This window comes from Cetorhinus maximus, chromosome 22 (assembly GCF_964194155.1).
Source record: "Cetorhinus maximus chromosome 22, sCetMax3.hap1.1, whole genome shotgun sequence".
NCBI classification, from domain to species: Eukaryota; Metazoa; Chordata; class Chondrichthyes; order Lamniformes; family Cetorhinidae; genus Cetorhinus; species Cetorhinus maximus.
The window spans coordinates 4,361,632-4,376,180 of NC_135900.1; the positions used below are offsets into that span (position 1 = coordinate 4,361,632).

Below are 14,549 nucleotides of genomic sequence, written 5' to 3' on the forward strand. Positions count from 1 at the left end.
CATGTAAAACCCCTTCAGTTGTATGCACCAGAGAATGTTTGACATGAAATACAAATGTATATTGTAAATATAACATGTAGTTATGTGTAGAGAGGAAGCCCAGAGTGCAATGTACTGTATTGAATTGAGCTGTATTGTACTTTATGGAATCTTAAATTTGAACTTTAATGTAATGTACATTTACAAGTTTTATGAATGAAGTATATTTTTGGGGGGAGTGTTGTATCAATACATGCCGCAGTAATTTCTGTGGGGTTCTCGAGATCATCCTGCCCTGGTAAACCCTGAAGAAACTAAGAAGAGCTTGAGACACAAAATGAATGTATGCTGCCCCTGGCTCTTATCAGAAAACTTCCAACTTGCATAAGCCTCGCTCCATCTTTCCAGATTGAAGGACAGCTGTCTTTTTCAGTTGGTTCCTATGTTGGATTCAGAATGTGATTTCACTCTTGGAAAAGAACATAGGAATCACCAGACATAAAAACTAGTCCACCTTCTACCATCCTGGTAGTCAGATGATACAGCGATAATGGAGTTGTTGACTATCCACAGCAATCAATCTCTATCAATGGGTCCAGGACAGACCTAGACAAGGCTCAAGGAAAACCCCAGCGATGAAGAGCTTTCAAATCCACAGTCACCTGTTCCTCGCATGAACATCACACATGTCTCATATTACTCAGCTACCCTGTCCCAAAATGGTGCTTAACTTTGAACTCAACAAATCAGACCTGATATCAGTCAGAACAAAGGCTCACACCTCCCTATTTCCTAACATTTCAGCTAAAGTGAACAGTTTCAGCACATGAACATGAATCATAGGGCATGATGTGGCAGATACCATCGTGCATAACTGACAGTCCCTGTGAATCCCGCCTGAGAACTTAGAAGGAAGGTCACCTTCGACTAATGTCGGTTAATAGCTGGAACAGGGAGCAGAGCTCTCAGCTGTCGTCTCGCAGCAGGATGCCAGCAATTCTGAAGGGACCCTGTCAACAGCTGGAGATGAGCCAAGGTATCAATGAATACAGGAGAAATTGTTTCATGAGCTAAAGAAAACAGACTACACATCAATACTGGGACAAGTGGAGTTGGGCCCAGCACAGGATCCCACTTTGGCAAGGAAAGGGAAAGAAAATATTTCACATTGACTTTCCTCCTCTATCTATTCATCTATCAAGCATGTGTCTTTGAAGGTCAGTAATGAAAGAAAGCAAGAACTTTTATTTATAAACGCATCTTTCATGGCCTTAGGAAGCATTTTGCAGCCAATGAAGTACTTTCTGAAGTATGGTCACTGTTGAAATGTAGGAAGCGCAGCAGTCAATTTGTGCACAGCAAGATCCCACAAACAGTAATGCAATCAATGAGAAGATTTTTTTCAAGGTGATGTTGGTTGAAGGATAAATATTGATCACAACACTGGGAAGAACTCCCTGCTTTTCTTTTGAATCGCGCTCTTGGATCTTTAGAACGAGTTGACCATATCCAAAAACTTGACATGGCTCCCACTCGAAACACTGCCAAATAACACGCACAATAATGATGAAGTTAGGACAGATTTTAGACTTGTTATGAATTGGCTCTTCTGCCAGTGTAATCCTGACTCGGAATGCAGGCTGGCATTGGATGGAGCTGGGAAATGAATTTATCATTTTACAGGTTCTGGTGGGGCAGTTTGAACTTGCAAAATGCACTTTTTAATTTCTCAGCGTCTCACATGCAGTGGGTTTGGAAAGCCATTAGAAGAAACTAGAAGCCACAGAAACAGGCGATTTGCCACAACTGATCAATGCTAGTGTTCATGCTCCTCCCATCTTATCATGCAGCATCTCCTTCTATTCCTTTCTCCCTCAAGAGTTTATCCAACTCCCCCTTAAATATGTCTATACTATTCACCTCAACCACTCCCTGTGGTAGTGAGTTCCATAGTCTCACCATTCCCTGGGTGAAGAAGTTTCTCCTGAATTCTCGGTGGGATTTATTAGTGACTGTCTTATATTTGCAACCACTCTTTCATCATTTAATAAAAAAACCTCTGTTGGGTCATCCCTCAGCCCTCTCCTTTCTGGAAAAATGAGCATCATCCTATTCAGTCTTCCCTGAGCATTATAACTTCACAGTCCTGGTATCATTCTTATGAATCTTTTTGGCAGCTTCCACTCTATATCCTTGTTATAATGTAAAGATCAGAACTGTTCACAGTGCTGCAAGCATGATCTAACCAACATTTTACCCTTCTAGAAATGAACCAAAGGTGCTTTGTTTGTATTTTTAATGTCTATTGACCTGCATCAATTTTTTTAAATGGGATTATTGCATAGATGTGACAAACGAGTTAAATAATTTTAAAACTCAAGACCGCATGAGTATTGAAAGGGGGTTGTAAATTATTGAATTAAAGAAGTAAAACAGGTTTGTAATGTGGGTGAACTAGTAGGGGTAACTTGGGGAGGCAATGGCAGAGTGGTATTGTCACTGGACTAGTATTCCAGAGACCCAGGGTAATCCTCCAGGGACCTGGGTTTGAATCCCATCAAGGCAGATGGCAAAATTTGAATTCAACAAAAACCTGGAGTTAAAAGTCTGATGATGACCACAAAACCATTGCCGATTGTCACAAAAAAACCCCATCTGGTTCACTAATGTCCTTTAGGGAAGGAAATCTGCCGTCCTTACCTGGTCTGGCCTACATGTGACTCCAGACCCACAGCAATGTGGTTGACCCTTAAATGCCCTCAGAACAAGGGATTGTCCATAGGGATGGGCAATAAATGCTGGCCTAGCCAGTGATGCCCACATCCTATGAACGAATGGAAAAAAAAAATCCCATGGGGAACAACTCTCACAGGGGAGAGAACAATACTGCAGCCCATCTCTGACCCCAAGGCTAACTTTCCCAACTAAGAGTGTGGAATGGTTTAGTATATTCCTGAGTCAAGAAGGGTGATTTTAACCCACCTGGCAATTAAGATTACCTTGCAGAAAGAATCCAGCAACTCCGTGTCCTGCAATTGAGCCTATTGCATATTTTATATATTTGGTTTTCCTCTGAGTAATGCAGAGATGGCACTAATTTCTAAGTGTGCAGCAACTTAATTTACAGTTTTTTTTTAAAACAACGCTTTAAAATGTCTGCCCTGTCATGTTTCTAGCAACTCCAGCTCCCTCTGTGGTGTTTGTTTACTTTTCTCTGAGTCAACACCCAGGCTTAACCAATCAAACACAGTCAGCATGGATCATTACCAGACTTACATAGTCAAACACAGAACAACTGAACACTACAGAAGCTGCTCTACTGAGCAGACAGCAAGGGGCATCCATTCTAACCCTCATGGGGTATGCATGTCAGGTCCTGATGATTTTGTTGGGACCCCAACTGCAATCTTAACTGATGGCCAGCATGGGGCTCATTGTTGGGGCTGTTAAGACACAGGGGAGTTGAGCCAGGGCCGGAACAGGCAAGGGAACTTTAATGTAAGTACTTGCCTCATTGGGCCAGGAAAGCACAAATGCTTCACCCAGGGAGGTAAAGTGACTTCCTTCCGCACCCCACCCACCCCGCCCCCCACTCGCTGCCTCCCCTGTTGCAATATGCCTTTAAGAGATTGCAGCATGACATCACTCGAAGAAAGTGTGTCATGCGATCCAGTTTTAGTTTCGCTTTTGTTTTTCAGCAGAGCACACACACACACACACACAGACACACAAAACTCTGCAGCTCTGATGTCTTCAAGCTTTCTATCCATGCATATCTGTTCTCATGTGCCTAGTCTTAATAAATTAACCCGGAATATGTCTTCCAATCTCTTATGAGTGATTGGTATCTCTATATTATTACAAAAACTCCACATACCCCACCTGCTTCCTAAACCTGAGACCACCCCCATCCCCCTAATCACCTCACCACCCCACCCCATTAGACAACCATGTTATGACCCTGTGACCTTTCATGTGGGTTTTGCTTTTAGTTGTGTCCAGGAGACTGGAGGGCATTCCTGGATAGGTGGTAGCCCTACCCAGGCCTCATTTCTGGGATAGCGGGTAAGTTCCCAATACAAGCTCACCACCCACCAGCCCAGAGTTAAAATTGGGGCATTTATCCGCTAGATTGGATCGCACAGTAGCACAGATTGCGCAGTAGTACGTCAAGGCGACAAACTGTGACTGGTGTTTGAGGGATTCGCTAACGTCCTCTTAAGGCAGGGACTCCCGAACTGGGCAGGTGAGGGGTTTGTGGTGATGATATTGGGGTGGGGGATTGTGGAGCTGTATGTGAGGAGGGAGTTAACTGTGCTGCCCCAACAGGTAATATCAACAATACATATGCTCTTTACCATTGGTTAAGTAACCCTCCCCACAATCAATTGCTCTCCAAACACTCAGGCTAACCTGGCCAGCTCACAGGCACTGTCAACACTCTTATATTGGAATGTGTTTCATTCAATTTAAAAGAATATACAGGTTTGTGGTCTCTTCTGAATTTTGTGCAGCACAAATGTATTTTTCAATGAGCTCATGTTGCCATTGAGAAATAAATGGAAAGTGGAAGGAGCTTGTGTTGATATAGTGCCTTTCACAACCCCTCAAGATATCCCATAGCACGTCATTGTCTATGAAGTGCTTTTAGAAATGTAGTCACTGTTGTAATGTAGGAAGTGCAGCAGCTAATTTGTGCACAGGAAGCTCGCATAACCAGCAATGTACAAATGACCAGATAATCTGTTTTCAGTGTCACTGGCTGTGGGATAAACACTGACCCAGAATAAGGGAGAGTTCCACTACTCTTCTTGTAAATTGTGCTGTGTAATATCTTACCTGAGAGGGAAAACAGGGTCTCAGTTTACCATCTCATCTGAAAGATTGTACCTCCGACAGTGCGGCACTCCCTTAGTATTGCACTAGGAGTGTCAGCCTGCACTTTGTGATCAAAATCTCTGGAGTGAGACTTGAGCCCATAATTCGTTGATACAAGAGCGGTCCCCACAGAGCCACAGCTGACGTCCAACAGAGATGGTAACAGAATACTCCCTCTGAGGGAGATTCACTCCCAGTTCGCTTCGTGGAGTTTATCTTTACACTCTGTCCCTGATGCGGTCGGGTTGAAAGACTGCTGTGGGATTTCATTAGTCCTGAAAAGCTGTCAACGCCTCGGGAAATAGTGACAGGCAGCAGCCGGCCGAAGCACACTGGCCTGCTGCTACTCAATATAGGGTGCTGACAAGTAACAGAGGGCATGTAATCCAATCTGAATCAGTCTACTAAAATTGGTCCACAAAAAAAGGCTTCCAAATCTACAGCGCTCTCAAATTTATAACCACAAGAAACAGAGGCTCTTTCTGTCAGACAGGGTGGATTTGCACAGCTGTGTCCTCTCCCCTTCCTTTAAAATGTTTGAAGAATGTAGGAGAGATGGGAAGAGAAGGGACGGGAAAGAAAGACTTGCGGTTACATAGCACCTTTCGCCAGCTCAGACTGTCTCAAAGTGCTTCACAACCAATGAGGTACTTTCGAAGTGTCATCACTGTTGTAATGTAGGAAGCGCAGCAAACTCCCACAAACAACAATGACTGGATAATCTGATTTTAATGATGTTGATTGGGGGAATCAATATAGGTCAGGATACTGGGGAGTACTCCTGCTCTTAGAAATAGTGCCATCATTTTTTTAATATAAGCCTTGGGTAAAATCTCAACCAAAGCACAGCTCCTCCGACTGTGCAGTGTTCCCTCAGTACTGACCCTCTGACAGTGCAGCACTCCCTCAGTACTGACCCTCTGAAAGTGCAGCACTCCCTCAGTACTGAGCCTCCGACAGTGCAGCACTCCCTCAGTACTGACCTTCTGACAGCGCAGCGCTCCCTCAACACTGACCCTCCGACAGCGCTACACTCCCTCAATACTGACCCTCCAACAGTGCAGCGCTCCCTCACTACTGACCCTTCGACAGTGCAGCAGTCCCTCAGCACCGACATTCTGACAGTGCAGCACTCCCTCGGTACTGATTCTCTGACAATGCAGCACTCCCTCAGTACTGACCCTCTGACAGTGCAGCACTCTCTCAGTACTGACTCTCCAAAAATGCAGCGGTCCCTCAGTACTGACCCTCCAACAGTGCAGCACTTCCTCAGTACTGACTCTCCGACAGTGCAGCACTCCCTCAATACTGACCCTCCGACAGTGCAGCACTTCCTCAACACTGACCCTCCGACAGTGCAGCACTCTCTCAATAATGATTCTCTGACAGTGCAGCGCTCCCTCAACACTGACCCTCCAACAGTGCAGCATTCCCTCAACACTGACCCTCCGACAGTGCAGCATTCCCTCAGTACTGACCTTCTGACAGCGCAGCGCTCCCTCAACACTGACCCTCCGACAGCGCTACACTCCCTCAATACTGACCCTCCAACAGTGCAGCGCTCCCTCACTACTGACCCTTCGACAGTGCAGCAGTCCCTCAGCACCGACATTCTGACAGTGCAGCACTCCCTCAGTACTGATTCTCTGACAATGCAGCACTCCCTCAGTACTGACCCTCTGACAGTGCAGCACTCTCTCAGTACTGACCCTCCAAAAATGCAGCGGTCCCTCAGTACTGACCCTCCAACAGTGCAGCACTTCCTCAACACTGACCCTCCGACAGTGCAGCACTCCCTCAATAATGATTCTCTGACAGTGCAGCGCTCCCTCAACACTGACCCTCCGACAGTGCAGCACTCCCTCAATAATGATTCTGACAGTGCAGCGCTCCCTCAACACTGACCCTCCGACAGTGCAGCACTCCCTCAATACTGACCCTCCGACAGTGCGGCACTCCCTCAGTACTGACCCTCCGACAGTGCGGCACTCCCTCAGTACTGACCCTCCGACAGTGCGGCACTCCCTCAGTACTGACCCTCCGACAGTGCGGCACTCCCTCAGTACTGACGCTCCGACAGTGCGGCACTCCCTCAGTACTGACCCTCCGACAGTGCGGCACTCCCTCAGTACTGACCCTCCGACAGTGCGGCACTCCCTCAGTACTGACCCTCCGACAGTGCGGCACTCCCTCAGTACTGACCCTCCGACAGTGCGGCACTCCCTCAGTACTGACCCTCCGACAGTGCAGCACTCCCTCAGTACTGACCCTCTGACAGTGCAGCACTCCCTCAGTACTGACCCTCCGACAGTGCGGCACTCCCTCAGTACTGACCCTCCGACAGTGCGGCACTCCCTCAGTACTGACCCTCCGACAGTGCAGCACTCCCTCAGTACTGACCCTCCGACAGTGCGGCACTCCCTCAGTACTGACCCTCCGACAGTGCAGCACTCCCTCAGTACTGACCCTCCGACAGTGCGGCACTCCCTCAGTACTGACCCTCCGACAGTGCGGCACTCCCTCAATCCTGCCTTCGGTTTTGTGCTCTCGCCTTTTACGTGGTATTTGCTCTAACACTTTCTGCCTCGGGGGTGAGTTTGCCTCCCCCTCAGCGGGATCACAGTGGTAAATCCAAACTGATTCCTCCAGTTAGACTGGACTCTCATCCCGGCAGATTTGAATCGTGGTTGTTTAGCGGAGTGACAGTGAGGGAAAGGGGTAAGCGGCAGGAAAGTAGTAAATAGATCAGCAGAGTCTCCAACTCCCGCGCCCCGGGGAGACCCCCTGTCACTTCCCAGCTTCTCCCCGCTCGCTTCTAACTCCGGTGTTTCAATCCGAGCGGAAAACCGGCTCCTCAGGGAATGCCGGACAAATTCACCCCAACTTTCAACAACAACAACAAAAGACCCAGTTTCTTCAGATCCCTCATGGAGTTTGCAGCCTGAATGTTCCCGGTGGGTTTAAGCAGAGAACTCTCTTTGAGGGGGTTGGGGTTTGAGTGGATTGTTTCCCAACACTCACCCGGCTGGGACCGCGGAGTAAACCCGAGGGAGCGAGTGAAAGGAGCAGGAGGCTGACAGCGGAATGGACCGCACAGCGCGGCCTTACCATGCTCACTGCACCGGACTGCAGGCTGTGTCAATGCTCACACACACACACACACATACCTACACACACACACATATACACCCATATACACACACACACACACACACATACCTACACACACACACATATACACCCATATACACACACACACACACATACACACACAGCCATACACACACACACCCCCACACACACATAGACACACACCCATACACACACACACACACCCATACACACATATATACCCATACACACACACCCACCCATACACACACACACACACATCATAGACACACACCCATACACACACACACACCCATACACACACACCCATACACACACACACACCCATACACACACATACCTACACACACCCATACACACACACCCATACACACACACACACACACACATACCTACACACACCCATACACACACACACACCCATACACACACACACCCATACACACACATATACCCATACACACACACACCCATACACACACACACATACCTACACACACCCATACACACACATATACCCATACACACACACACACACACATACCTACACACACCCATACACACACATATACCCATACACACACACACCCATACACACACACACACATACCTACACACACCCATACACACACATATACCCATACACACACACACACACACCCATACACACACACACATACCTACACACACCCATACACACACCCACCCATACACACACACACACACACATACCTACACACACCCATACACACACATATACCCATACACACACCCACCCATACACACACACACCCATACACACACACACATACCTACACACACCCATACACACACACATACCTACACACACCCGTACACACACATATACCCATACACACACCCACCCATACACACACACATACCTACACACACCCATACACACACACACACACATACCTACACACACCCATACACACACCCACCCATACACACACACACCCATACACACACACACACACATACCTACACACACCCATACACACACATATACCCATACACACACCCACCCATACACACACACATACACACACCCATACACACACACACACCCATACACACACACACATACACCCATACCCACACACACACACACCCATACACACACACACATATACACCCATATACATACACACATACACATACCCATACACACACCCCCACACACATACACACACATACATACACACACACACACCCATACACACACACATATACACCCATACCCACACACACCCATACACACACACACACCCATACACACACACACACCCATACACATATACACACACACACACATACACACACACACCCACACACACATACCCATACACACACACCCACACATACACACACCCATACACACACACCCATACACATACACACACACCTACACACACACATACACACCCATACACACACATACACACACACCCATACACATACACACACACACACACCCATACACATACACACACACACCCATACACATACACCCATACACACACATACACACACACAACAGGTAAAGTGTAAAATCGGATTATCATTCCAGATTTTCCATCATCGGCTCTGGAAACTAAATTGGTTCACAACTTGTGTCCTGCGTCTAGCCAGAAAATGTGATGAAACCTCCGTCCCCTGATAGACTGACCCTGATCTAACACCAGGCGCTGTTTTGGCGTTTGCAGCTTTTAACAAACCTAAAGTGATACTGTTGCACCTGGAGCCGGGGCTACAAATGTCACAATTTGAAGGAGAAACGTTACTTCTAAGAATGTCAATACTGAGCAACAGGGAGTTGATGCATCTCCGGCGGGAAGCTCAATGTCCCCCTTAGCCCAATACCTTACCTGCTTTCTTAGTTGGTTCAGGCATCGTCCGCCCCGAATTCCCCGCGGTTCCTGAAAGTTCAAAAAGTTCCTGCTTCTCAAAACATGTCCGGCTGCAGAATGATGCAGTGGCTGAGATCAAAGACAATGCCCATCTTTTTATACTGAGCCGGGGATCCTGTGAATATCTGGCCAGCGCTAGCGCCGCCCTCCCACCCTCCTAGATTGGAAAACCTTGTAGACAGTCGCTGCATTTGTCAAATCCTTGACAGACTTTCATGTGGGACAGGGAGATTTGTTTCGTCATTGAAATTGAGTTTTGCAACGGAGAGGGAGAGAGAGAGAGAGAGAATTATATTTATAAACTCCAGAAGAATTCTAAACAATTAGTTCTCCCTGCAGCGAGAACACTGCCTGACATTAACTTGGTTACATCAAACTTTAATATGATTTTATGATTTTTCCCCTCCGTTTTCTCTCTCCTACCAACTGCACCGAATTTTCACAAAAGTTAGCAACTCTTTAGTATTTCTGGTACAACTGAACTTCAAACAAATCAGATTTGTCTTTGCTTTTTTTTTTGTTATTTCCGAAAGGAAATCTTTAATGTTTTCCGTTGCTTTGGTGACACCGCTTTGGAAATGAGTTGGTGCAAAAAGTAACAACTTTCTGTTTCTGACAGTCACTTAAATTAAAACCCGGGGTTATTTACAATGTCGGTGTTCAGAGTGCCCTCCACATTTTACACATCTTCTTTATTAAACACTGTGAGGGAAGGGATGGGTTTTGATTGAAAAATAAACGGGCTGCCCTCGACATCTGAGCTGTGGATGTATTTCATTGTACAATATCAGAGAGAATTGTTCCGACACGGGAATAAATCGCGGTGACCCAACAGCAAGAAAACAAGTCGGAGATGTGATGTTAACTAGAAATGGGACTCAGCTCAACATCACACAGACTATCCCTCACACACACTCACAGGCACCCACACCCTTACACACACACAAACCCACACACATACAGATACACCCTCGCAAACACACGCTGTTCCTCACTCAGACACAGACCCACACACACTGTCCCTCTCACACACAGGCTGTCTCTCTCTCTTTCACACAACATCCACAGACAGACTCACACATACTGCCCCTCACACACACACCCTCACACACATACACACAGTCCCTCACACACAGTCTGACACACACACACATAACTAGTCACAATTATCCTCCACACACACATTAAACCCACCACTCACACACAAATTACCCACCACTCACAAATGGTCCCACTCCTACACATTCTACACACAAATACCCCAATCACAATCACACCCCCTGACAAATACCTGCACTCAGATATATCCCTCTCACATATACATTACCCCCACGCGTACATATATACATACCCAAACACACTGCCACATATATGCCCATAAACACTCACTCACACACACATAAATATACACACACAAATTTACAGATGCACACTAATATACACTGACATGTGTATACTCTGTGTACACATGTCTACAGACACGCTGCTGTCCAGTCTGTTGTCTTATACTGTGCTTTGTTTTGACAAATTGTTGCCTTTAGAGGAAAATTATGCAGCTGTTGTCCAAATATAGACAATCCCGCCTGGAGCTCAAATGGATTTCTATCCCACCCTGAACAATATTGTCCTTGATGACCCATTGAACTGTCAGGGAATTTATAGGGCACTTGTTTTTAGCCAGCGAGCGTAACCACTCTGGACCTTGCATTATTTTTAGGAGAGTTAAAGACTCACATCAGCCTTCCTTCCCTTCCTCTGCATGTGTTTGCCAGAGATTTTATTTAAAAAGCAGCAACTGCAGAGCATCTGAAAGACAGAACAAATGCTAGGATAAAATTAATAAAATGAAGGTTGTAGAGCTGAAGTGAAGCCAGGGGAATCCTGGAAATATACAACAGCTCTGTCAGCATCTTTGAAGGAAAAATCTGGTCAATGTCAATTTAGTCTTCCCAACTCTGCTTGGTCACAACCATGAGGTCTCATGCCTCCTATCTCCCCACCTGGTCAAACAGCCTTTTCCCCCACCCCCCCACACATCTTTCGGTTGGGATGTTTCAGATGAGCTGTTAACTGGAGACCCCAGCTGCCTGTTTGAGTGGATGCGAAAGATCCCATGGCTACTACTTGGAAGGAGAGCAGGGGAGTTTTCCCTGGCCAACATTTAAACCTCAATCAACATCGCCAAAGCAGAATATCTGGGCCACTATCACATCGCCTTTTGTGGGAGCTTGCTGTGCACTAATTGGCTGCCATGTTTCCTACTTTATAACACCAACAACATTTCAAAAGTACTTCATTGGCTGTAAAGTGCTTTGAAATGTCCAGTGGCCATGAAAATTGCTACATAAATGCAAGTCTGTCGTACTTTTCTTCTTATCTCCCTTTCTTTCACCTTCATAATTAATAAACTGAAGCGTTCGAAGCAAATGAAGCACAAGATTTTAGTGCCCCAGTGACTTTTCTCCTGTATGTGTTCAGAGTAGTGCACTCGAGATTAATTCTTGGAGACTCCCGGACAATCCTAGAGGGTTCAATTCTCGCCCTTGTCTTTAAAACCCTCCATGGCCATCATCCCTCCCTACAATCCTCCAAGTTACCTGCACCCCTCTAATTCTGGCCTCTTGCGCATCCCGATTTCTATCATTACATCATACTTGGAAGTGCATGGTAAAATCGGGCAAAGTCAGCATGGTTTCATCAAGGGGAGGTCATGCCTGACAAATCTGTTAGAATTCTTTGAGGAGGTAATGAGTAGGTTAGACAAAGGAGAACCAATGGATGTTATCTACTTGGACTTCCAGAAGGCCTTTGACTAGGTGCCGCACAGGAGGCTGCTCAGTAAGATAAGAGCCCATGGTGTTAGAGGCAAGGTACTAGCATGGATAGAAGATTGGCTGTCTGGCAGGAGGCAGAAATTGGGGATATGGGGGTCATTCTCAGGATGGTGACCGGTGACTAGTGGGGTTCCGCAGGGGTCACTGTTGGGACCGCAACTTTTCACTTTATACATTAATGATCTAGATGAAGGAACTGAGGGCATCCTGGCTAAGTTTGCAGATGATACAAAGATAGGTGGAGGGACAGGTAGTATTGAGGAGGTGGGGAGGCTGCAGAACGATTTGGACAGGTTAGGAGAATGGGCAAAGAAGTGGCAGATGGAATACAACGTGGGCAAGTGTGAGGTCATGCACTTTGGTAGGAAGAATAGAGGCATAGACTATTTTCTAAATGGGGAGAGAATTCAGAAATCTGGAGTGCAAAGGGACTTGGGAGGCCCAGTCCAGGATTCTCTTAAGGTTAACTTGCAGGTTGAGTCGGTAGTTAGGAAGGCAAATGCAATGTTGGCATTTATTTCAAGAGGACTAGAATATAAAAGCAGGGATGTGCTGCTGAGGCTTTATAAGGCTCTGGTCAGACCACATTTAGAATATTGTGAGCAATTTTGAGCCCCGTATCTCAGGAAGGATGCGCTGGCCCTGGAGAGGGTCCAGAGGAGGTTCACAAGAATGATCCCAGGAATGAAAGGCTTAACATATGAGGAACGTTTGAGGACTCTGGGTCTATACTCGATGGAGTTTAGAAGGATATGGGGGGATCTGACTGAAACTTACAGAATACTGAGAGGCCTGGATAGAGTGGACGTGGGGAAGATGTTTCCATTAGTAGGAGAGACTAGGACCCGAGGGCACAGCCTCAGAGTAAAGGGAAGACCTTTTAGAACAGAGATGAGGAGAAACTTCTTTAGCCAGAGAGTGGTGAATCTATGGAATTCATTGCCACAGAAGGCTGTGGAGGCCAGGTCATTGAGTGTATTTAAGACCGAGATAGACAGGTTCTTGATTGGTAAGGGGATCAAAGGTTACGGGGAGAAGGCAGGAGAATGGGGTAGAGAAACTTATCAGCCATGATTGAATGGTGGAGCAGACTCGATGGGCCGATTGGCCTAATTTCTGCTCCTATGTCTTATGGTCTTATGGTATCATTGACAGCCATGCCTTTGTCTGCCCAGCTGGCTAAACTCTGAAATTGCAGAGAATCACAGGACTGTGCAACTTTAATCTTCTGTTCCGATATCCAGGTGGATAAGACTCTGTGTGGTGGACACACTTTGGTAAAACTCTCCCCTTAGTATCGGTATGATCCAACGGTGGAGCAAAGCACAGCGAGACTCACTCGAGGGGTCAGTTTCAAACCTCTTCACCCCAGAATTGGGAATTGCCTCCAGATCCACGCCACTCAGGTTGGCATGGGGTCCTAAACTTGGTGTGGACTTAAAGTTTTCTGTTGTTTTGCTGGCACAGCTTTGGCAATAAGTTGGTGCAAATATTAACAACTTTGTGTCTCTGACAGTTAATTAAATAAAACCCGCGGTTATTTACAATGTCAGTGTTCAGCCCTCCATATTTTCCAAACCTTCTTTATTAAACACTGTGAAGGGGTGGGGTGTAGGTGGGGGTCGGGGGTGGGGTGGGGGGGATTTGTGGGTGGGGGGGGTAGATGATTTTGATTAAGTAATAAACGGGCTGCCCTTGACACATGAGCTGTGGGGTAACTTTGCTGTGAAGGCTGGACTGTGACATCTACAACTTGCATTTATATAGCGCCTTTAATGTAGTAAAACATCCCAAG

General features: G+C 46.5%; 1 protein-coding gene across 1 annotated transcript in view; it reads right to left on the bottom strand.

Moving 5' to 3' along the window:
* mybpc1 (myosin binding protein C1) overlaps positions 1 to 9,903 on the bottom strand; it is a 129,353-nt gene extending 119,450 nt beyond the window's left edge. The window contains exon 1 of the mRNA XM_078568552.1: positions 9,879 to 9,903. Within this exon, the coding sequence (XP_078424678.1) occupies positions 9,879 to 9,903 (25 nt within the window). The remainder of the gene's footprint in view (positions 1 to 9,878) is intronic.
* Positions 9,904 to 14,549: the final 4,646 nt, after the last annotated feature.